The following is a 26,962-nucleotide window of genomic DNA, read 5'->3' as shown; positions in this document are numbered from 1 at the left end:
AATTCAAGTATCAGTGTGTAATATTGACATCGAGTAGTATTCAATGCATGATTGAGTTTTTTTTAAACAAAAAATTCCCGAAAATGTCTAGATTTCTATAATTTTTTTTTTTAAATCAATTAGAGACGAGAAAGTAGAATAATTAGAGAAAAATACAATTAACAGTCATAATGGAAACATGTGATAATTTTCTCGAATTATACTATTTTTCTTGTCCCTAATGGATCGAAAAAAAAAAATGATAATTGTACAATGGTAGACATTTTTAGAGATTTTGTGAAAAAAAGACTTTCATTACATATTAATTTGGATTAATTCAAATATTACTGTTAAACATTAGCATCAAGTCGTATTCAATGTAGATCTTTTTTATTCTTAATGACATTTGATGAAGTTTCATCATCTTTTTTGAAAATTTGACCTTTTATGTAGTAAAAAAATCAATTAAGAACCCCCAAAATGGTGTTGCCTTTAATTATGATGCAATTTATGAAGTCAGTGAAAACTTTCTACCGAGTGGTCACCTAAAATCTAAACATTTTGTATTCTAAACTTCAATAAGATTTAATTTATTAATTGGCAATATAATTTCAACAAAATTAATACACCAAATAAATGTGTGTCTGAGCTTTCTCGTTAATGTAGCAGCCTTTAGCGACAATGATGGCGTCCAGGCGGTGGTAAAAGTCGTTGCAATCGTTGCAGATGTAGTCCTTTGTCAAGGCGTCCCTTTACTAACTGACAGTGGCTCGATAACCTCAGTGTTTGGATGACGGACACCGCAGGGACTAGCATCAGAGCTGTAGGGTGGCCAAAAGCTCAAAATAGTCTTGCAACGGATGAGACGGGGTTCTTTCATTGTTGGTGTCAGAAGTGGCCTCTACACCCTCAAAAAGCTCTTTCCATCAGCTTATTTGATAGCTCCTTGGACAGTGGTGTGAAACTCCCGAGATCTCTTGCATGGACCCTCATTGACTTGAAGGGATTGGCCTGGGCTGTTTACTTTAGCTCCTCCGTGTCCAGTTTAGCCTTTTTGACTGAGCCCTTCTTCCTCTCCCAAAGTTGTAGACTTGCTGGAGACGCCCAACTGCTTTGATCGCACAAATGAAAAATCGTTTATCACGTTCAAGCTCAGGATTGTTTGTTTTGTAAGAAATTGTTCGTGCTTTAATATATCGAAATATGAATTAATTTCAATTGATCAACCTTCATTTATTATTGAATTATTAAGTGTTCAGATTTCAATGGACTACCAGGTATCGCAAGAATAGTTAAATCTGGGAGTTATATTTTTAAATTCAAACTAGCTTAAGCATATTTATTGAGATATTAGAATGTACGCATATTTCACTTTGTTACCCTCGTATTGCTGATAAGTTGTTAACGAACCATTTATTAACGTCTGCTTTGCTTCTTTACAAATATATATATGCAATCATTTTTAGACTAAAGATATCCTTCACATGTAGCATATTTTGTTATTGAAACATTTATTTTAATAAATTAAACAGGGTATGTAGAAATATAAATAGTAAATACACTTGATTCCTAAGTTTTTTTTTCTCGCGCAGTTGAGTCTCAGAACGTCATTTAATAAAAAAGAAGTTCAAATAACCATTATAATTAATTCACAGTATTAATTTTGCACATTTTTATTGGGTAATAATTACATTAATCGTAATAAATAACATATATTTTATACAAACTAAACGGTACTTTCAAAATTATTCATCATTTGGTAGAGAGGTTGAATTTTTTATTATAAGCTCAAACCCTATAGGCTGTAATAGGGGATCGTTTTATTTCTACATGTAATGATATTTAAATAATTGAAATGTTCTATTGACTTTCGCAGATATATTTATACATTAAAATGTCAATATACATTATGTATACTCTTGACCGACAAGGATTGGTAACAAATTGATTAAATACAAAAAACGAATTTTTTTTCTTCATATTTGGAAACTAGTTAGGCGAATTTGTGACTCTTTTACTTTTTGCTATAAAAATTACAAAATGACAAAAATTATATATGTATAATAATACGCTATACAAGATAGTATTAGGATTACCACACCAGACTTATTAGTGTGATTTTTGAAAAAAATGCATTCAAATCATATGATCACAGGGGTTCTCTTAGCAAAGAGATAAATACATCAAAAACTAAAAAATGATGATATAACTACATATATCTAAACTGAAGTCTCTTTTCTCCATCCAAAATTTGTGTTCACAATAGCATTCATAGAGTTTGATTTAAGAAGGCGTGATATTTTCCCAATAGATTCATCTGCATCCGGATTTAAAGGATCTAATTCTGATCGATCTAATGTACTGTTATTTCCATTACCATTTCGTATATTAAATAAAGATCGACTGATTTGACGATTGGTATCTGGCAATAGGAAAGTGGATGTGTTGGGAAAATCGTTTGATTCCTTTTCTTCACGTAATTTTAGACTATCAATTGTAGCAAGTTCCTGACAGTTTTCGTTAATGAACTCCTCTTGTTTACAACAGCCAAAACAGCAGGCGTCATAACAAAAGTATTTTTTAAAGAGATAGGCCACTCTGGTTCTGCACATGGCTACACAAAATACAAGAGGGCCTTGGATGATATTAAATATCATGGAAATGTATTTTAGTGCGTCCACACGAAAGAAGCTCAACATCTCAAAAAACCACCATACTCCAATGACAATTAGAAATTTGACAAAAAGGTCAAAACTGAAATGAGAAAATTAAAATTAATTGAGATCATAATAATATTAAATTGTAAACATACTTTGATTATGAAAATAATTACGAAAAGTGATCTACGAGTTCATTAAAAGTCTATGTAAAGAGGTTTATGAAGTACACTTTATAAAAACTTCAAATACCACAGATAAAAGGTTCTGAAAATAATTACGAGTATTTCCAGGAACTAACATTTTATACATTTTTCAAGCAAATGGCGGATTATAGTAAAATGTATGAAAAACTATACTACGGCAATACTCGAACTCATCGAATCAGGACTAAATGAGCTATATTGTAGAATGAAAATGAAACAAAGTATGTTAAACTTCCATGAGAGTGCATAATTTATTCTAATTACAAAAAAATGATTATCTATATCTAATACAAAACTAAAAATATAAGGTTTAATACAACTTTTACATACTTTTCTTGCTTCCTTCGGCTGCATTCCCTTATCGATCTAAAGATCGATTGATAAATTGAAAAATAAATTATACAAGTTAAAAGCTAATTAAGTAGACTTAATATATATTCCTATGCAATTAACAATAACGTATCAAAAAGATTAAAAAAATATTATCCGCCAGGTGATGTAACAGTCTGTAGCCAGTTTTTTTTTTTAATTGCACAAGCTCCGAAGAATTTCCACAGCGCACTCTATGAGAATAAGGAACATCGATCTATACTTTATATTAAATAATATAATCATTAAGCCAGTTGTATAATTTTGCCGCAAAACAACGCCACCTGCTGCCATTTAGTTGAAAAAAAAACCGAATTTGAATAAGCAACGGTCAAACCCCATTTATAACTAAATTGATTTTTTTGCACAAAATACATTGCTTGAAGATGGAATCCGCGCTCTCATTAGGTACCCTTCAGACCAAATATCGTGGTCATATCATTTTTTTTAAAAATCTTGCGTAATATACAAACAAAACACAGTCATTTAGTCTAATTTCGTCACAACAGATGAACTATGGTCGGAGTTGATAAGAGTTTAAGTTCACAGAAGAGGAACGGAGTTGAGCCATAACTATGTATCTAATTATAAAATCAAGTACAAATCAACAACCGTGAAATCTGTAACACCACAGGGCTGACAATACGTTACATTCAGGAAAACAGGAATATATTGGACTTCACATCCATGCTCAGAAACCTCGTCATCAAGACTTGCTTCCAATTTAGAGGCCGTATTGAGGATGAGGGTAATTATTTTTTTGTAAATACAAGAGGGGCTGCAGATTTCAACTTCGATCCCTGTATAGTACAATGAACCCATTTTTTAAATATTCCATCAAATTTACAACTCGGTTAAGTTAATATCTTTATTATTGAAGAAGAAAAAAATATATGTGTCAATGACTTACTTCACTTGAAAATGTTGCATGCTTTTGTTATACACTAACTGACGTCGCATTCGCCTTTGAGAAGTCCAATAGAAATAGAGATTCGTACAAAAAATGATGCCGATTAGTACGTAAAAAGTACCAATGGTTCCCCAACCTACATGAAAGTATAAATTTGATTATTTTAATACATGTGATCAATTCTCATAATCATTATTTAAATTTCCACACTATTGCAAAAATTATATTTAAAAAAAAGAAAATGAAATAATATACTTTCTTTTCAATGAAATATGGTATACGTACATCCTAATGACTAAAAAAATAATAAAAATATTGATAATATGTAGGGGTAACTGTGGTACTATGGCCCTTGTGTAATAAGATACACAGGAATATACAATTTATTATTCATTCTAGAGTTATTTGTTTTTATATGTGATAGTAAATAACATGTCTTTCAGCCATATTGCATTTAAGATAATTGTGCTTCCCATGTAAAGAAAGTATTTATTAGTTATTTTAACATTTTTTTCACAGATATTTTATTTTTTTGATTGCGCTCTATTAGTTGAATAAATTTTGTTGTGAGAACAAAGATAAAATAGTGAACATAGAGTACTATTTGTTTCCAAGATAATCATTTTTTTGGTGATGTAAAAAATAGTGCATGGAGATCTGATACAACTTTGAATTTTGTCATAGATTCATCAAACTTTGTTAAATAGGAGGTGTAGCCTATATAAAGCATAAAAATCACTTATGCTCACATTATATGTACTCTCTATGTCATTTTATTAATTATATATTATTGTTTATGCAGTATTACCTTATTAGTAGCCAAATAAAAACAATAAACCAATTTAGTTTCATTTATACCAATGCAACTTTGGTGGCCCGTATTACCCTGAGCATGGGGTAATATGGGTCAATTCAACGTTTAAAAAAAGGCCTCTAACTTCAAATAGTTTTGTGTGCCAGATATAAGTGCTAAATATATTTAATACACAACATGAAGGTACTGTGAAAGTTCTAGTTACCGAGAAATCTATTAAAATCTGAACACTTTAAATTTTAAACTTCAACAAGATATAATTAATTATAGAATTTCAAAAAGAAAAATATAATATTATAAATAGATGTGTGTCTGAGCATTCTTAATCATTAATGCAGCCGCCCTTAGCGGCAATGATGGCTTCCAGGCGGCAGAGGAAGAACTGGCACCCTCTGCAGAAGTAGTCCTCTGACATGGGGGTCACTGTGCTTCTAAAAGTGGCTTTGTTAGCCTCGGTGTTTGGATGACAGACACTGCAGGCCTTCCCCTCGACATGGACCTAAAAGGTGTTGTCCAGGGGGCAGTCATCAGGTATATAGTGTCAAACAAGAGTACGAAAGAACTCAAAAGACTCATTCAAAAGAGTCCAACAATAGAAAAGATGAGTTTCTTTCATTTCTGGCGTCTAAAGTGTCATGTCCAGCTTCACAAGGATCTTTCCACCCACTTTTTGATAGCTCATTAAACAGTCTGGTGTGAAATCGGGATCTTTTGTATGGAATCGCATGGTTTTGAGGGGATGGGCTGTTTTCTTTATCTCCTTTGAGTCCAGTTTGACCTTTTTTATATAGCCCTTTTTCATTTGAAATGTTTTGTACTTACCAACGGAGTATACGGTGGTCCTGGAGACGCCCATCTGTTTGGAGGGTGCGAATGAAAATTCATCGATTACGTTCAATGGTAATATAATCGAATTGTACGTAAGATATCGAGCTCAAGTTTATTTAGTTTTTTAACTAATTGTTTATGCTTTAATATATTCAAATATCAATTAATTTCAATTGATCAATCTTCATTAATTATTAAATTAGTTAGTGTTCAGATTTTAATGGACCACCCCGCACATGACATTAACAGATTTAAAAATATGGAGGATTTTGAAAAAGCGTCTCATATTATCCGAGTTGTCCCTAAGACAAGTATTGAGACTTGTCCGAGAGCGAATTTTTTGTATACTCGAATTTTACTTCGAGATTGGTCCAGGCAGAAGTTGGACGGAAGTAGTTAAAATTATAACAGTCTCAAACTCAATATAAATATGTAACTTTTTACCTAATACAATAGATTCCTAAAAATTAAGGATCCTTCAAATATTGTTTTAACATGTCAAACATGAATATATTGAATATCATATTATGTAATAAAATGAATCTGTAATAAATTCTTGATGGAAGGTATCTATTTCAAAGAGGTAGATAAACTTTATAAATTATAGTTGTTATTATTTCAATGATCATGAGACCAGTTCAATGGAAAAGTCAGTTAAAGAAGTCAAATATATAAGTAAGTTTTCTTTTTGTTGAAATGAACAAAAACATGATTAAGAATTAATGGAAATTCAATCATACTTTTTTTACTTATACACAATCAACAGATGTACAGAAAACAAATATTACGTCCTACTAATTTGTTTTTATTTAACAAATAAGTAACTATTAATTGAGTTTGTGGTCGACCACAAATCTATTAAGGATATTTAAAAGAATAAATTTGCAAGTTCTTATCGCATTTAAAAAAAGATACATGAGAAATTAGCAGATGTTTAACACTAAACTTGATTGTCTTACTATTATTTGGGATATATGATAATAATTGATTAACTTTGGTACAATTCCTATTAAAGTGGAAAGAGCCGAGGTTAATGACAAGGGAACCCCTTTTCAAAAAGATTTTTCATAATATCTATTTTTAGTAGTACAGTTATACGTTGACATAGGAGATGAATTTGTTGTACCTGAGCCGAGCTCGTAAGTTAAAGCAATTTATTCCATAAGAAATAACTACAAAAATTGTTCTTAGACCAATTCTCACGTTCCATTTACCAACGCTCGACCAACTCGTATCCAAAAATATGATTTTAAATGGAAACAAAGTAAAACGAATATAATCCATTCATTGCATTAAGTTGGTATATAACAACATTCATAACATAAGAATATAATTAAGTAAGAAATATTTAATGGATATAACGAAAATCTAAACGCAAAATAGACCATTTCATTTCGTCAATTATTATATAGTCAAACAACAGTCTCAACAATACATTTCAGCAAATATTTTGTTTCATATTATCACAAATCAAATAAAAACTAGACATCGCTATATCTCAAGGATTTCCTTATTAGTGGAACTAAATTGTGAGGATTAAGTATCTTGCTCATTATTAGATAGTAAAACCACAATTAATTTTTTTTTATGAAGATTAATCCCTTTGAGAACTTAACTTTTTTTAAATTACTCAACATTTCTCACATTAAGAAGTTTCGTTGACTACATACACGATCAACAATAATTTCCACCTTCAATCTTTAGTGAATACATTTGAAATAACTCTTATTTAATAAAAAATGATTAAATTTAGTTTCAACGGATAATACTTAATACACGTCCATTCGTCATTAAGTTAGAATTTATTTCAAAAGGTTAGGAAATTTTAAACATTTTTAATATAAATGAGAAAATTCAATAGTTTGAGTTAAAAGTAAAACCTTCATTTCAATATTTCAAAAACATATGTTACCAATTTTGATTAAAAAAAAAAAGAAGAGCAATCAAATCAATCCTTTTCATATTGGATTTGATGATTCAATAATATTTAGATCAAAACTTTGATTTTGAATCTTCCAACTATAATATCTACATTAAGATTTTAAAAATAATAATAAAAAAAAGCTGCTTACCTAAACGAAAGTTTTCTCGTGACGATTCCCCTTTTTCCAACACTAAATGAACTCCCAAAGCGATCCCAGCAATGACTCCAACCCCAGCAAATATGAAAATGGAATAATACAACAGCTTTTGACCATCTGTAACGCGAGTGAAAACTGTCTTTGAACGAATACAAAACCAAACATGATGGCCCATAGATAGGAGGCAAAGCCATATACTGAGTATGCTTGTATGAAGTAGGAGCTCTGTAATTATGTTTAAAAATATGTGAAATTAACTTGAGTTGATTTTAATTATCAAAAAAAGGTTGAATTTATTTTTTGACATAATGATTCAATTCCGTTCTATGTTCTTGAAGTTATTGACATATCGTAAAGAAAAGCCCTCATAAATTTAAAGGCAGTTCATGGATAAGGTAAAGTACACTTATTTGTTCAAAATTGTAAATAAATATATTTGCATACTTCTAATAATAGTACTCCTCCTTACAAATGCTCATAGAGGACTTATATATAAAAAAAAAAGTTTAACTATGGACTAATTCAATTATCTCATACTTACTGGGTGATCGAAAATAAATTTAAATGACTTTGATACTAGGTTACGACATCTAGCTGCAACCCTTTTTTCAGTACGGATATAGTAAACAAATAGAGCTCAGTTATTTTTCTTTCTTCCCGCCAAGTTTTGTTCAGAAAGCTTGAAAAATTAATTCACAAGAAAAAATAGAAAAATCATTGCCACTCTTCTTCAAGATAAAAATGACCTAAGAGAGATTGCAGCCATATTTGGGGTTGTCTGGTCCCTATTTATGTTGTAAAGAAGAAGAAAAAGGATAACTAGCCCTTTTGCAGATATTTTGGAGCTCGTAGAAATCGAAAGAGGGACGATGCCTTCATGAGGAACCTCAAGAACAGGATTAACACAGTCCCAACGATTTCTTAGGGAATACACTCAACTGAGATGGGCGTGAATAGTTCCACTATGCAGTAGGTAATCAAAGAGCTCAGGATAAGATCATATGTTAGACAAAGAATGCGAGAACTTCATGAGAGAAAGATTGCACGACGTCTGGATCGTTTCAAACAGATTTTGAACTATATGCAAAGTACAGCCAACTTGCCCACTGTGAAAAGATAGTAGACAAGCTTCACAACGGTACGAATGACCACTACATTCTGTAGAGTGGGGAAGAGGTAAGATGGATTGACCATACAAAACATCCTACTTCTATCATGGTCTATGGGGTCATCTGCAGTGGTAGGAAGAGGATAACCCCATACTTTTTCAAACCAGGATAGTCTGTTGACACGGATGCATACTACAAGGTGCTTAGGTACCATGTCTTAAACATACCCTGGTTGAATGTCAATTTCCTTCAGGGTTATTATTTGGGGCAGCAGGAAAGAGCTCCCTGCCGCACACCAAAGAAGAACTAGGCCTTTCTCAAATCCAAATTTCTATACCTCGGATTTCTGGCCCTCATTATCTCCCGACCTCAATCCTCTGGACTATTTTGGGGTTTAATATTTATATTTTTGTATGATTATCTATACTTTATTACTAATGATGACTGAATTGAAGCGGAGGACTTGGACTCCATTAGTATTTAAATATAAATAAGCCACGATTTCAGACTCAAAATAAAATACTCAAGACTCAACTTGGACTTCAACATATAGACAGGTTAAAATTAGACAAGGATTACCTTAATTATTTGGTTGGAAAATTACAAACAAAAAAACACACACTGGAATCCGAGATTTTACAATAAAACTCGTAACTACTAATGATATCCAACAGAACCTACGGAGAAGTCACTTTTTTAAAAGCCTTCCAGTACCTGAGGAGCTTGAGAGCATTACCCTTTTTGAAAATACCCTTACTGTATTTATAAATTCAAACATAGTTCACAAATTGAATAAGGGGAAAAAGATACTTTAAAAATAAATAACAGGATGTGAAAGCATGATTAAAGTAAATACCTACATAGTAGGACCTTTCCATAAAATGTGATTTTTAAGATTAGGACAAAAATATGAGTAAAAGTTATGATATAAAGGGTGTATTAAAATAATTTCCCGATTCGGAACCCCGAACTTATGAAGAACTATGTGCTTCATGAGTTTATCTTTTTACAGCTGTTTTTATTTTGATACTTTTTAGTACAGTTTAGGTTGATTAGACTTAATATGACCTCCAATAGCCTTAATGATGGCCTCGAACTTGGGCCTGAAGGCAGACCACTTTCTAGTCCATATTGTCCCGAGTCTCATTGACATAGGCTTTCAGGGACTTAGTGTTTGGGGTAGCGTTTGTCACAGGCCCTGCTCCACATGCAGCCAGAAGGAATGGTCCAACCATGTCTGGTGAGTATGGTGGCCATATTTACTTGTTCCAAAAAGCCATGTTCTTCTGAGAAAAAAAAATTGGAAATTACATTTTGACTTTATAGAAGTCCGTGAGAAAGGGCATCAACAAAAACTTCCCACCCTCCTTTGCGATGGACGTCCTCACTGAATCTTTTAAAACATTAAGGTCCTTATCATGTGATCTCATGGACTTCCATGGAGCAGTCTTGACGGCTTTTTTTATCACAGATGATGACTTTTTATGGGGTAACCACTTCCAGGCTTCCCATCAAGCGATTTTTCGGCTTCCAGATGTTTTTTGACGTTGCACACTGACTTAGGGTCAACACCGGTCTGTTTGGGCATGCTCTTTTTTGTTACTCCCGCACAGACCATAATTTTACATGATTCACTTGCCCCATAGTTATTAAATAAAAGAAAAAACTGAAGACTTACAACTTAGACTCTTAGCTACCATTTCCCGTCGAAGTTATAAAATTTGTCTTATAACCTCGAGGTATTAGCATTTAAAGTGACTGGGAAATAGTTTTGATGCACCGGTAAATAGATTGCTATTTAGAATGAAGGATAAATGCATAGGTATTGTATTCCTTTATTTGATAGTATGATCTAAAGCCGGTTCATTAATCATTTCCCAATTAATAAATAATACGGACTATAAATCAAAATGTTTTTGAAAAATATTATATACAAACAAGAACAAGTTATTGCGAATGGCATGTATCAGGATCTGTGACAGGTTATCATACAATATATATAATATGAACAAATAAAGGAATCTTTTATCAAATCTTTTTAAAAAATTATAGAGATATTGAACTATAGTAGGTAATTAGTTGAATTGAAGATTTTCAATCAGTTGATTGACTTTAGTTATGTTTTAATTTATCTCAAAGAAAAAGACGCATTCCTATGGGATCATACAATATACAAGTGAGTATGTATAATAATGTAGGAATTCTAAGAAATTCTAGAAAAAAAGGGGTACATTGTATGAGTTTGCCCGCACGTCATACTTTCTCTTTCTATCTCGAAATTCACAATGGTGATGGTTGAAATTTAATGATTGCAATCTTTGAACAATAAGGAAATAACTTCGAAAAGTGAAGAGTATATTATTAGAGTAGGATGAGAGGGATCTCGACTCAATCGATCATAATTGCTTGAATAAGTTTTCACGTAGGATAAGACAATCATTCAAGTCGTACGGTACAACTATGGTAATTTCCAGTTTCAGGAGTTTATGGATTTGATGACATATTAGTTCCTTTCAATGATACTTATTGCATTCATATTGTAAGGGTCCATGGTAGATACAGGTTGTATAAAAAGTAATGATACATTCTAAAAATACAATTTTGAATAGGTGTTGTTGATTAAATCTTAAAGTTCCGATTATTTTTGAATAGCTTAGATTCTAAGCCTTTGATTGATGTCCATTTTGTAAACAAAAAATATGTATATTTCGCGATGGAGGCAAGAAGAGCCATAATAGGCTACTTAATTTGCCCCGAGAGGAGCATCTCGGACATCATGAAGGCCTTAAATGTCAGTAAGGCCCAGTCTGTCAGTAAGAAATCGTTTCACTGATGGGAGACAACCTTACTGACAAGCCCAAGAGTGGAAGACACGCCAAAGTAAAGCCTGAATACATCATGGGGGCCTTTAAGGTCAACCCCACGATGAAGGTTTCAGAGTACGCCAAGAAGAAGAAGGTGTATCGGTCTACCGTGCACCATCCGGAAGGCTGGAGGAAGGTCGCTTACAAGAATTGAGAGGCCACTCCTGTCCCAACGTCAAAAAGAGCTCGGTCTTCAATGATGTCAAGAACTCTTGAATGCTCTGAAGTATTAAATTAACTGGGTGATATTTTTCTCTGATGAAAATACTTTTACCATTGACCTTGTCTACAATAAGCAAAATGATCAAGAGGTATGCATTGACAAGGCTGACAACAGCAACAGAAAAGTCAACAAGACCAAACATCCGCCCTCTGTGATGATATTGGGGGTTGTTGAATCAAGTGGAGAAAAAATTCATCCGATTTGTTTTCCAGGTGGATACCAGTTACCCAAGGCCGACTACTTGAAAGTGTTAAAGGAAAATGTGGTCCCATAGATCACCAAGCCCGTGAAGAAGTCCAACAAGGCTACGTACGTATTTTAGCAGGACAGGGCTTCGCCCATACTGCAGATATTTTAAGAGTGGATGGGTAGAAATAAGAACTTCAGGTCAAAGAACCTTTGACCCCCTCAGAGCCCAGATCTGAATCCACTAGATTACTCCATGAAAATTTAATAATTGATTTTTTTTTCTTCAAATAAATTTAAATTTCTGTGAATGGTTGTGAATTTTCGAAATTTTTTTCAAATAATTAAAAAATATATATATCTAATGTGACGAATTAGTTACATACGAGCGTAAAGAATCAAAACTCGACCATAGTAAAAGTGTAGATTATATAAACGGTTGAATTACACTTCTAACCACAATTTTAATACGTAAATATAATTTTCAAGTTAATTTTGTTCACCATAAATTACGTAAGAAAAAGTTTTCAATAATTATTTTGAGAATATGATTTTTTGACTGGCGTGGTTGTTAGCGAGCAAAAAGGCATAGGGAGAGTAACGAGCATAGCTTGAAATTCCTCAAATGTTATTTTTTTTAGGAGGTGGAAAATAGTCGTGCAGTCAAATTCACCTCGGGGCACATCACTAATTCTAACTTATTATGGAAAATAAGAACGTTAAAGCAAGCAACCGATTCAAATATATCCCTATGAGATCTCCTTTTTTACTCTTTTTGAGGTTTTTTTTAAAACCTTTTAAATAAATTGATTTTTTTGTCGTTTCCTGAAGTCCTTCACCTAATACGAAGAAAAAAATCCCTCTTTTTTTTTAAATAGTATTTTTGACAACTTGAAAATGCTTTATGTATTAAAAGTCCGAAACGTGAGTCTCTTTCTTTTTTTTCTTCGTTCATACATAATGTCAAAATAATTAATCAAATCAAATCTTTTTATACTTTCTTCCATTTAGAAAGTACCTTATTTAAATGCATAGGCAATGTTCATAATTTTGTCACATAGCCTTGACTTATATACATATAATTTGCATACATTGAGGTCGTTAAAGACACAGGACATATAATGCCTATACTACATACATTTTTAAGATTAAGGTTTAAGTTCAAGTATGTTTGATTGTTGCACATTTCAATTTCTTATTTAAAATAAAATTTATTATTCGTACACATAATTAATTGTATGTAGCAAAATCAGCAAATAAATTAATAAGATTATGAAAAGGACCATATCCAGGTCCTGAAGGGTGCGCAAGGTATCTATGCCACGATTTTAGCACGCTCTCTTGGGCAAACACACGCACTTAGGCAACTGCTTTTTTTTTATATAAGACACATTGTTCAAACTTGTACCAGCTGCAAACAAATGGAATCAATTGACACATTCTTTGTTCTAAATATTTGATAAAGGTACGGAGCCGTCCTCAGAATCTGCACCGAAAACAACAGCATAACAATTGTTCAAATTTTGAAGCTCAGTGAGACGTTCTTTCGCCGGATTAAGAGGCATTTTTAGGCCTCTAAAGGTGAAATTGAGGCAATATAAATAATAAATGAGTCTCAAATGGCTCCAATACCATTTCGATGATTTAATATCGCTGGACTTTTGCCCTCCAATTTCACTGAATCTGAATGTGATGGATTGTTTTTGTGAGGCGCGATTGAACGATAAACAAACCAAACCCTCTGCAACACTAAAGATGAACTTATCAGTTGGATCAAGAAAGGATTTCCAGGATTTGCAAAGAGACCAAGTAGTATTCTCGCGCTTTTGGTATTGCATGGAGATTGTAATGGAGGCTGGAGGTGATTTTATTGAAGAAAATAATTCAGAATCCATCAAGCTTCAGAATTTGGTTTTATTTTTTTATCTGATAACTGGCTGATTCTGAGCAACAAATCATTACTCTCATATAAATATTGGGATTTATCTAGCAGGATTTTTAGGGGTTTTACTCCAACAAGAAATTCACGGGCAATCTCATATTTTATTATTTCATAATAGTAGGTGCAGGACATAACTTCTTTTATTTTTTGTAATGCACAGCAATCTGGTCTTAGAAGTAATAGCAAGGTAAATATGGTTTCATTCTGAAGGAGAAATTTCAAAATTTCTTGGAAACACACTCAATTACTATCATATCTTGTCCTGGTGAAGAACGTGCCTTTGTCGCCAAAAAGGTATATTGTCAAAAAAGAAAGAAAGAAAAAAAGGTTAGACATAATGTTATATAAAACTAAATTAGTTTTTATTTGTTGCAATTTATGAAAATCAGTTTATTGGTTCGATTTATGAAAATCAGTTTATTGGTTCGATTAATGAAAATCAGTTTCTTGCTTCGATTTATTATATGGAAAAAACATTTTTTACAAATTAATTTGCACAATTTGAAATTTGCAAAATCCTTCAGACACAAATAACTACAGGAATAATGATGTTATGGAGATAAAATTGGAGCCACTAGATTTGATGTCGTCCAAGAATTTTAGTTGGAAATAGGAACTGGATTTATTCTGGAGAATCCACTATTTTCAAGACCTTTGAAACATCGCCATTTAATAAATATCTAATAACCTAATCATCCACAGCTATAAAATTAAATTTTGCATCTTTTTGTATAAAAATATCCCTCTATAACCTCTAATGAAAAGTTATTCAAGGGGAAGCTAAAAAATGAAAAAATCACCAGGTATCAGTGTATGGAAAATGGGGGCGTCACCTATGCGATATTATTTTCGAAACTTTAAGTTTAAATATGTTCTAGCATTATAAAACTTATTTTATTTCCTTTTGGAAAAAGAAAGTTATGTTTTAGCACCCTGTATAAGCTTCCTTGATGTAATTCGTTCAATGAAAAGTTGAATACATATGATTGAAGATTCACTTAAGATACAGTTTTTAAAGGTTTGTGCTACAGTGCAAATGATGTGCATCAACAAATAAAAGGATGCTTAAACGAGCATCTATAACAAACAATAAAATGAATATTTAATAATAACTTCATCGGCAACCATAGGAAAAACATAAATTAATACAAATTTTGATAGGTTAAGACTCATTTTTTAGAATATTTTGATGAGCAATGCTGTAGAACACACAATTAGATGTTGACTTCTAAAAAAACTTTGTGCTAGTCGCCACCATGAGCACACAGTAGGAGAACAGAATTGAGATTGCAGCTCTCCTCCGCACGGGATTGTCCCAGAAGACAATCTGTAAGCAGATTGGGGCCTCGAGGAAGACTATTTAAAATATTTCCAAGCGGTTATAGGTCGGGGAGGACCTCAGACACTATCCAGAAGTAGGTAGGAAATCCGACGTATCCGTTAACAGCCTGAAGTCGGTATTCAAGAAAAAGTGAAATGCCTCAATTGCTGACATAGCCAGGAAGATGAACAACTCCTCATCGGTTGTGTCCAAGGCTTTTTTAAAAAAAGGCAGGAGGAAAGTATGAAAACTTGGGGACTCATTGTGAACTTTTCGGCGGATAATACTTTTACTATTGACCTTGTCTTCAACAGGCAGAATGATCGAGTAGTGACATTTGGAGATGTAGCAGATGAGCACCGATATGTCTCCATCACCAAACACCAAATCACTTCATTGATGATATTAAGCCTGGTTGATCCTACGGGAAGGCCAAGGATCTCCCCAAGAAATCCTCAGTTTTACTCTCAGTTTTTCATGATTACACTCACACGTAACTACTCTATACTTAAATCAATTCATGTTACGTGTTCTCTCTTTAAGAATGAAAGAATAATACTTAGAGTATGAAAAACAAATATGTTTAGATACCTTTTGATAAACTTTAGTAAGAGCGCTTACAAATAAAAACAAACCAAATATATTTCAACATAATACTACAATATTATTTCTAATATCAAAAATATTTATATGATTTACATCAGGGAGCATTATATTTAGTGCAACGTCTATACAGGTTGGATGCTATATGCACACACCTGCAATGTTTCATAAATACGACTACATTGTTATTTCTTAGATCAAAAAATAATAATTGAAGCATAGCATTCTGTCAAAACATAAATATGACTTGGACAATAAAAAAAAAAGATCCCTGACAAGTCATTAAGACTGTCGGCCCTTGGTTCCAAAATTCTGGTAAAATGTTAATAGAATTTGAGACAAGTATCCGTCTAATTTTCGTTTTAGAACTAGATCTAAATGTTCGGTAACCCGAAATTTACCCTAATATTTACATCTAAAGATTCGAACCGACCCGGATCCGAAAATGTGTCATGTTTTTAGTTAGTAGTAAGCCAATTCTTCCTAAGTATTGGACTATTATTCAACATAATTAAATATTGAGAATTGTCCACAGCTTAATATGAGCTAATTCAAATTCAATAAATCAGCGTTCAAAACATTGATAATGAGAAAAAAATGAAAAAATACACAGTTGAAAAGAAAAAAAATACACCGTAAATTTGTATGTTAGTGAGATAACACAGAATCTCACATAGTACTTATTGTTCTTGATGATGTAATTCTTTGCATAATTGAAGTAAACATAATATGAGTTTGTTAAAATATTTGATCAAGGCATTACCTCCCTTATAAAAATGTCAAACTGGACCCAGAGTAGTAAAAGAAAACACCCCAGACCAATCTCCTCAAGTCCATGAGGAACCATGCAATAGATATCAGGGTCTCACACCACTGTCCAGAGAGCTATAAAAAAGTGGGTGGAAACAGCCTTGTGAGGATGGCGAGGCCTCTTTTGACACCAGCAACGAAAGAACATCATCTTCTCTGTTGCAAGACTCTTTTGAATGAGTCGTTTGAGTTCTTTTAAACTCTTTTATGACACTTTTGGTCCCCTTACAGTCCTGATGCCAACACCCTCGACCATACCTTTTGGGTGCATGTAGAGGGAAAGGCCTGCAGTGTCCATCATCCAAATACCGAAGCCCTCAAAACCACTCTCAGCTAACGCTGGGATGCCATGACAGAGTACAACATCCACAGCATGTGCCAGGTCTTCCGCCTCCGCCTGGAAGCCATCCTTGAGGCTATGCATTGCTACATTAATGATTAAGAGAGCTCAAACACACATTTATTTTTAGTATTTAATTTGAAAACAATTAAATTTCGGTCTACAGTCTGACTTTGGGGTCAAGACCGAAATATCGGTCCAAATCGTTCTAAAAAAATCAGTCTCAAGTCCTAAGACTATTTGACACCTACGTGAAAATGTATCTCCATAATATAATAAGATAACTTGAATAAACAAAATAAAGCTGTCAAAACTTTATGTCATGAAAAAATAAGTAAAGAAATCATAAAGTATATATCATTTGAACAAAATATTACTGTAAAAAAGAAAAAAAAATATTTATGACAAGGCACAACCGTAAGTTATGAAGATGTATATAACTTTTTCTTAAAAAAAGTTATTAGACCACCTTATACATATTTATACACTTTAGAGAAAAAGAAAGATGATGATGCTCCTAATTCAAACTATAATTTTAAACTACAGTAAAACAAAATCATGTAGGTACCATGTATTAGAAAACCTCCTCTTTTACTCTTCAAAATCATAAAAAAAAATAGAATTCAAGAAAATTTAATATTTAATAATAAAAATGATAATGATAATTTAAATCTGTAATGAACAATTAGAGAAAGTCCTTTGAATTCAATTTTTAATCACATTAAAAATTACTATAAAGTAGTATTGTCACAATCCCAATATTTTTGTATTGGTTCCGGTACCCATATAGGTATTAGTTATCTGTATTTTTTTATTTTACTAAAAATATTAAAACAATAATTTCTTTTAAGACAAAAGGGCATGAACACACTAAAAATAAAATTTTTGTATGCAAGACTATATTTTTTTATGGGGACAAAAGTTGGGAGGGGCAATGGTCCTTTATCCCCTATTGTTCTGGCGCCACTTGGGTAGTGTCTAACACAGACACTTTAGGTTTTTTAAAAATAAAATACAATATTGCTTGAACTGGGAGGAGGTATGTTTTTCTATGACGTAGTGAGCCTGCAAGTATCGTTTCCTATATCCGTTTAGTATTATACCATTTTAACTGCATTAGTATCCCGATACCACTACGGTACCGAAGGGTATGGGCATTTCCAGGAAAGGGGGAGGGAGTGAGATTTAAGGTATAAGTGAATTAAGAAACTTGTTAACATCAGCTGCGTATTATATGATTTTGGAGCGAGAAAATGTATTACGTTACTGCTATAAACAGGAGATCCTTCTACATTTAAAATAGCATTAGTGTGGGGAAAATATTATGTTAAACTTAAATTTATTTATGCATTAACCATTCAAAGAGAGATTTTGAGACTACGACAATCTATTAAAGAATGAAAAAAATCAAAAAAAAAAAAAAAAAACCATCAACAATAGTACCAACCGTTATTCATTTTTTGTTGTAAAAATTTGTCTTTCCCTACATTTTGTACATATGTATAATAATACGTTCTATTCACTCATCCCTTACTTTTAACTTCAGGTATCTTTTCTCTTTAAAATAAGTTATGGATTATGATGAAACTTCAGGTTCTCAAAGGACGTAGTTAGTAGTAACTACGTAATTTCAGCAATTTTAGTTTCCATAAAAGACCACTAAGGCACGGGCATAGGATCGGACTGATAGGACTACAGTCTTTTTAGGCCGATTCAAAACTAATTGTATCCATTTATGCTAAAAGAGAGCATTTTAAACGTGTTGAAAAAAACAACAACACAAAAAGACGCAAATCAACATGGTGACCCTGACAATTTGAAGAGTATTTTGGAGGAGAGCAGCTTAGCTGTCATGACGGTTCATTAGATCAACTGTAACGAGGGAGGAGGGGGAGAATGAAATGAACAAGGACAATGCAAGAATTACTCAGAAGTCGATCCTCAATTCACACTGAGTACAATGTTCAATCAAGTTTTGAATATAATTGAAGGAATTAGAAAAGGATTTCACTCCTTGGGAATTAGATAATAAGGACAACAACATAGGAAAAGAAAATTCACCTTTCAGTTTGCCAACTCAAAAAAAAAAAAAAAAAAAAAAAAAGAAGCTCAGCTATAAAATGAACCCGACTTTCATCACTAATTGTGTGTATAGCATTATAAAAGTTCTACACAATTTGCATTGAATTTTTTTCTGTGTTATTTTGAGTTTTATCTAATTGCAGAGTATTTTGAAATGCATTTCAATGCTAAAAAATAAACATGTTTTTTTTTTAAATAGTCAAAATTTAATATGAGATAAGAATGCATCCGCTAATGAATATACAATATACTCATTATAAGAACAAAACTGTTAATTTCAATTACACAAATTGAAATTACTACCGATGTCATTACGTTTCTTCGATTTGTACATTATTTCTAAGAACTTTAGACCTTCCTTTTTTTTAAACTCCTGAATCATTTTTACACTTATGGATTCCACACTGGCTATTTTGACTCCATTCTCTACGGCAGCTTTTATCTGTTATAGGCTCGTAACTCATGTGCACAATGTATGTAGATATTGACCCAAGTCTCAAGTACGATTGTTGTCTGAAGCCAGTCAAGTAGGGCCCACTGGGTTAATATGAGACACCCTAAAATACACTTTATTATTCATCCTGTAGTTACTTTGTTTTGACATGTGACAGTAAATGATATCCTATTTCCGCCATATTGAATTGGAGCTAATTGTGCCGCCCATGTGAAGAAGGTATGTATTTGTTATTTATACTTTTTTTTCACAGATTATTTAATTGCACTCTATTAGTTGATTAAATTTGTTGTGCACACAAATATAAACAGAAAATAAAGAATCCAATATGGAAAATTAAGTATATTGATGAAAATCGTGTGTATTTTGGGAATGTAAAAAAAAGAAACCCAAAATCAACATGGCTACCATGTCAATTTGAAATGTTTCGAAGGAGAGGAGCTTAGCTACCATGACTTTTCCTTAGATCAGCTACAAGCAGCTCTGATGAGGGGAGAATGCAATAAGCAAGGACATAGACAAGAACTACTCCGATGTCGATCCTGAATTCTAATCTGAGTTCGACACAGACTTACAATCCTTATTTACTGTTGTAAATAATTTACTACTCAGGAGTTAAATAATAATTACAACAGTTGAGGAAAATAAAATTCGTTCTACAGATGACCAATTCCAAAAAAACAGGCCAGCTAAAAATACATACGATTTACATGAATAATTTCTTGTAACATGCATGAGCTTCTAATATTATACATTTTTTAGTAACAAAACATAATAAAATATATGTAATGCCTTAGTGGGTTAATATGAGACACACTAATTGGGGAATTATTGGCCGTGGCTTTGTGGATGTTTCTGATATTGTCATGAGGCTTCCAAATCCTCAATTTGTAGAACGTGCATCCACACTTGGTACAACTTTGAATTTCAGAATAGATTTGTCAAACTTTGCAAAAGAGGAGGTGGTCCTCTATAAAGCCTCTAACAAATACTTTTAACACACATTATATGTACTGCCTATGTCCTTTTATCAATCAAATAATACTTTTTATACATTATGACCAAATTAGTAGCTAAATAAAAGCAATACACCAATTTAGTTTCATTTATTCTATTGCAACTTTGGTGACCTGTATTATCTTCAGCATGGGGTAATATGAGCCAATTGCTGGTTTTCAAAAAATACCTCTAACTTCAAACCTTTTTGTGTCTTAGAGATAAGTACTAATAATTTTTAATACACAGCATGAAAGTACATCTACTGTGAAAGTTCTTGCTACATGACTCTAGCAAGTATGAAAAAATAGTAGATTTTGTAAAAGCATCTCATATTACCCCAGTTAATCCTACAAGTAGTGTTGTGTCAGTCCTTATTTAGGACTTCAGCCTTGTCTAGTTTAGTTTATGCCCGGTCCAGTATAGTCCTAAGACTTATAAAGTTCAGTACTTCACTCACAGTATTTCTTATTATTTTATTTTATGCAGTTCTACTACTGACAGTCCGAAGGATCGACAGTCTTAAAGTTAAGGACTGGTTCCAAGAACTAATAGGACCGGTCCTAAGACTGGACTGGACCGAATAAGTAAGTACAACACTACTTACAAGTATTGAATTCTCAAAGTCTAAGTCAAGCCATAAATAAAATAACTCGAGTCCCCCACGTCTGGCACAATGTACTGAATAGAATATTATTGTGATTTCCTTCAATAAGGCAATAAATATTAATTGAACATTTGACAATCCTAGCCAGGAGTGAAGAATATAAAAAGATAGATAGGAATAAAGGACGGACGAATGGAAATAAAGATGGGACATATATATATATATAAAGAGACAAATTAGAAAATCAGTCCTAGGACCGATCCAGCACTATGTATATATTTATGAAGTATTAACTATTATCAGAAAGAGAAAAAACGACTTAAGTTGCAGTCGAATCTGTGATAAGCTCTACGCCTGAAAAACATCTTATTAGACTACAAGTATTATAATTTTATTTTGTACAAAATAACTTAACTAATTTTGTACCACAATGAGTTCAATTTATGAGTAAAAATAACTTTTGAGATCTTAATGCGGATCAATTTAAAGAAATGTGTAACGATAAATGTCAAGAATACAAAAAAAATCAATACTTTGAAACATCTGCGACATTTCAGTAGACTACAATATGATTCCAAAAAAGGGAAGACCTCTCCATTTTTCAACAGCAATAATAGGAAAACAATGTATTGAGCATCTGCTCCCATTAACACTACCTAAATTTTTTTCAATATATTGAATATTTTTTGGTATACTTGAACATTTTAAAATTTGTTTTATATAAAATATCGAATTAGTCTCTGTTATTCTTGGATAAAATCAAATAATTATCGGTTATGCCATCAAAATAAAAAAATAAAGAATATATCAAATGATTAAAGTAATCAAATTTCATTTAATACCCATCTATAACCACATTAATAATTACGACTTGATTATTATTCACGGATATTTCCTTTAAACTATAAATATTTACCTTAAAAAGTTAGTTGGCAAAAATATTTAATATTTCTTCAAGATTTAATTATTAAAGTAGGCTAATGAAACTCCCAGTAAAAGTACCTATAGATTGTAACTCATGATATTTAATGCATTGCATGCATAGTCACATATAATGTTGTGTGAGTCCTTTTTTTAATATGAAAATTGTAGTCCTGTACAGTTTAGTCTTGCATATCAGTTCAAAAAGTTATAAGTTCTGTCCATGATAACGTCACTTAACTTTTTTTATAGATTAGTTCTATTACTCACAGTCATAACGACTGATAGGACCGACCCTAAGATCAAATTGGACTAGTTTATACCCTATGGACCGATCCTGAGACTGGACTGGACCGAATAAATAAGGACCGACACAATACTAGTTACAATTATGAATAAGAACTTTATATGTTTATAGTTCATACAGTTTATCTTTAATTATTAGTAGCAACATAAAAAATACAATTACGTATTATTTCTGTAACTGCTCTAATAGCTAAGTGTAATAGCGGAAATGGATTCACAGCATTGTTACATAATTATAGGACAAATTTTACCAAAGGATGTTTCTTATTCTTTTAGTGTGAATAAAAAAACAAACATATTTAGCAATCGACGATGAGTAGAAAGTTTGTTTGATCTATGGTAAGCTGAATGAATATGATTAATATTTAATAAATAAATCACTTACCAACAGTGAGTTTTTCAACATTCGGATCCTTCCATCCAAAAATATCCACAAATATCAACGAAAATGTCATAACGAGTCCTAAGCATATCCCAAGAATGAATTTGCCGGTCAGATCACGAAGTTGAGGTAGGAATGAGTATAATAGAAACGTTAATATAAGGCAGAGTATTGAAATTGCAAGACCAATAGGATAAAATACATCTTCAACAATTCTCTGAAAGGAATTTGAGTGATGATCGGATAACTTAACACAGAAAAAAGCAAATTCCATTTTTTCAGAGTCATTTCGTAGGATTTCATCAAGACAATAGTCTCCCAAATGAAAAACTCTTTCTTTCCCAATGATGCTACCGGATCTTGATAAACGATGACTCACAGATCCATTACTCAGAAGTTTGAACTCATCGATAGAATGTTCGTGATGCAAAGCACTGACAAGTAGGCTATCATTGCTACAGTCAGGAATCCCTTCATCCAATGCATAGTTTGGTACTATCTCCAATGGTGATACGGATTCGGCGTCAAAAAATATTGGACTCCAGATCGTCAAGTCTTCATTTGTCGATTTTTTCTTTATACAAATCCGCTCATCTTCAAGAGTTTTTTGATATAGGATCGAGTCTAGAGGACAACACTTATTGATTTTAATAGGAGTTGTACTCCAACAAGGAAGATACAGACAACTTAGGATGCACAGCCTCACAAACCACTTCATATTATCAAATAAAGAAGTTGTTTTTACTTTAATAATGAAATTATACGAATGCACATTCTCAGCTCAAAAACGAAGTTAAGTATGAGAAGGGATAGGATTCCAGATCTGGATATTGGATTTCCATAAGTAGATATAGGGAGTCCAAAGTAACTTATAAATTCACTTATATTCTATTCCATTATTATGTAGTACTTGTAGTTCTTCGTCGATGATACTACAGCGGAAAATATAATACACATTTTTATTTTTCCAGGTACAAACGCCAAGACTTTTTACATGCACGCATAGACTGTGAGGTATAGTCTGTATAGTATTATCCCAGGTATTGAAGTAGTTCTTCTTCAATATGTGACTCACAATTAACAAAGCCCCGTGCCACATATTCAGTATGCTACGTGATAGCGCGAAAATATGGAAAATGGGATTGTAATATGTAGTGATACGCGCATAAAATGAAATTTCCCTTAAAAAATTAACCTCAATATCCATGATTTTCCTACAAAATTTCAATTGAGCCAATTATCACCTCCATAAATATAACAAAATAAAGTATACTCCAATCATTACATAAAAAAGGTTTCATAGGAAACATTAAAATATATCTTATGAATTTAAATTTTAATAAAAAAAAAAAAAGAAAAAAGATTGAACAAGTCAATGTGGTGAAATATTCAAAACTAATTCGAGGTTTTGCGGTTTAAAATATGAAATTCCGATATAATTTATTATATATTATTTTCTGTACAAGTTGTAAACAAAAAAATTAGTTGAATAATTTTAAATGAAGGATTTCAGTATTTGGGAAGAGGATAGTGCAATAGTTGATGATCGATATATTAATGGTGTAACTTTTTACTATTTTATTACAAATTAATATATTTTAAGCTTTCTTTAACAGATTATAAAGTTCAATTCCCCTAAGTTATTTTACTTATAAATACATAATAACGAAGCAATTTTAATATATCAAAATTAACTGATAGTATCAATTAATATTTGGTAATTAGAATGATTTAATAATTCATTTAAAGACAAAAATTGCAACTTATACAATTTGATTATACAAGTTGCAACTCGTACATACATCGCAACTTGTACACAACATATTATAAAATATTAGGTTGATATGATCAAGGTGTATAGAAATATTAACCTTGGATACGATTATATAGAACCATAGAGCTGAAATGTTTTTATATCTTTAGTCTATACAATACAATACATACGAATATATTAGATTAAAAGTAATAGGCATAGATAAAGGCGATTCAATTGAGATCCCACATTAATTTTTTGCATCCTTATAGGGTGTAGTAGTTTAAAACTCCAACAAAAATTGGCCAAATTGAACTAACAGCTTGTTGAGGTGTCATTTATAATATTTGGCAATAATTTTTTCATGGTATTTTTGAACAAATGCTATTTTTAATAAAAGTTAATTTAAAGGACTTGCTTTTATGAGTATTTAGAAGTAAAACTTTTAGAAGTCGGATGACTCTAAGCTGAATTACTAATGCCCCATTTAAGTTTGAGAATCGTTGAAAGATGACCTAACTCTAAGAAATTCTAAAATTGGGCCTCGTGTTAACATGCTTCATAAAGTCTAGACAGTATAGACATAGTGTTCTTTTGTGCAAATAAACTCCTGACCAAAATTGATCATATTAGTGATTATGATATACCCTTGGTATTAATTTAAGTAACGAGTAATACTTTGGATTGCAAACATGTACTAAAAAATAGAAGATTACTTATGCCCAGCTACATTAAATAATAATTTTTGGCTCTACTTGATGATTTGGTCGAACGACTTTTTTTTTATAGAAAAGAAATCCTTAAAAAAATTATTTTTACCCATTTTTGCGTTAAATTTTTTCATCCTGCAGAAAAAATATTCTAGCAAAAAGCAAAACTTCCTTGATTTGGGATACTACAGCCCCTCCAGCTACCTCGAGTGTGGCGCCCCTGAAAAAGCAAGTCCATTTGATTTTACTACGATATTTTGATCTCTAATTAGAGTCGTATAAATAAATAGAGTTGAAAAAAAAATTGACATTAAAAGAGCATGAGATTTTTTAGTTGCAATTTGCAGTGTTTTTTTATTTTCCAAAGCTGAACTTCATTATTCATTTATTTTTGGAAGGGAAAACATCCAGAGAACACTTAAAACAATGTGAAACAATGTCTTGTTTTGGCTACGCTTATTTTAACTGAATTTCAAATAAAATCGAGTATATTTAAATGTTAATAATTCCTAATTAGCCATTTCAAAAAATAATAAATAATTTTGTGTATTTATAACAAGGGGTGTACTGATGCATTGGAATCGGAATAGGTACGAATCGGCCTTTTCGGAAGTATGGGAATCTACGCAATAATGCCGATTTCACCGATACCTGTGCTTACTTGTTTATATACATTATTAAAAAAATAAAAATCTTATTTCTTTATTTAAAATGGTCAATCAATAAAAGGAAGTAAGGATCATAGTTTAGACTGAGCAAGGTTTAAGATTTTTTTTTTACATTGCTATATATTATAGCTAAAACTAAAGAATACACCCTTTATATTACAACTTCAAAAGGTTTTAAGTTAAGCTGTTATATAAAGCAATTGATACTATGCAAGAAATATTAGCTTCCAAATAAGATCCTTCATTTTACTTGATTTCCGTATTATTACTTACTAGACACATTCTGTAGGAACTGTAATAAATAGTTTATTTTTTAAATAATGAAATGATTTTATTTACTAACATTTTCATCCTTATAGCTATTTCACTTCGAAATATGGCTTTGAATCAAAATTATACCCCAGATCATTTAAAAAAAGGCTATAAAGGCCAAATCTATTGCAATTGAAGGTTTTAATTGTCCTTTTTGCATTCTATAACAGTTAAATTAAAATATATATAGTACATGTTCTATGCCATTGAAATGATAATTGTTCAATAGCTGAACTTTCTCTTCAAATAAATTCAATAACTTTTTAATATAGGTAATTTACTGCATTTACTTTATTCATATAATAAAATTCTTTTGCACTCTTGTCAGACACAAAAAGAAAAAGAGTGTTTTATATTCATTTCTGTGCTCCTTGGAACACATAGTTACTATTTATAAATTAATCAGTAGCACTTGTGCTCAGGAATGATGGAGAGTTACTTTGACGATTTGTTGGGGGGAGGGGTGTTACAAATCGTCAAAATCAACTACAAAACTAGGGGTTTAAATTGTAAGTATGTTTGGTATAAA

At 31.8% G+C, this 26,962-nt stretch overlaps 1 protein-coding gene and 1 long non-coding RNA gene across 3 annotated transcripts in view; both read right to left on the bottom strand.

The window, feature by feature from the left end:
- LOC139905298 (uncharacterized) overlaps positions 1 to 26,962 on the bottom strand; it is a 295,920-nt gene that overhangs the window by 251,052 nt on the left and 17,906 nt on the right. The window lies entirely within an intron of this gene.
- On the bottom strand, positions 1,637 to 24,204 carry mthl5 (G-protein coupled receptor Mth-like 5). 2 transcript variants are annotated; one of them, XM_040712134.2, is made up of 4 exons: positions 22,994 to 24,196; positions 7,836 to 8,069; positions 4,122 to 4,257; positions 1,637 to 2,733 (listed from the first exon to the last, which is right to left on the bottom strand). In XM_040712134.2, the coding sequence occupies exons 1-4, from the start codon at positions 23,706 to 23,708 to the stop codon at positions 2,199 to 2,201; spliced, it is 1,620 nt and encodes a 539-aa protein (XP_040568068.1). In that variant the 5' UTR covers positions 23,709 to 24,196; the 3' UTR covers positions 1,637 to 2,198. The 2 variants fall into 2 exon arrangements, with proteins under 2 accessions (XP_040568068.1, XP_071744231.1); XM_071888130.1 differs by lacking the exon at positions 7,836 to 8,069 and having other exon boundaries at positions 22,994 to 24,204.

Source organism: Lepeophtheirus salmonis, chromosome 5 (genome assembly GCF_016086655.4).
Source record: "Lepeophtheirus salmonis chromosome 5, UVic_Lsal_1.4, whole genome shotgun sequence".
Lineage (NCBI taxonomy): Eukaryota > Metazoa > Arthropoda > Copepoda > Siphonostomatoida > Caligidae > Lepeophtheirus > Lepeophtheirus salmonis.
Note: the sequence above shows the minus strand (reverse complement) of the source record. Positions and strands in the feature narration are given on the sequence as shown.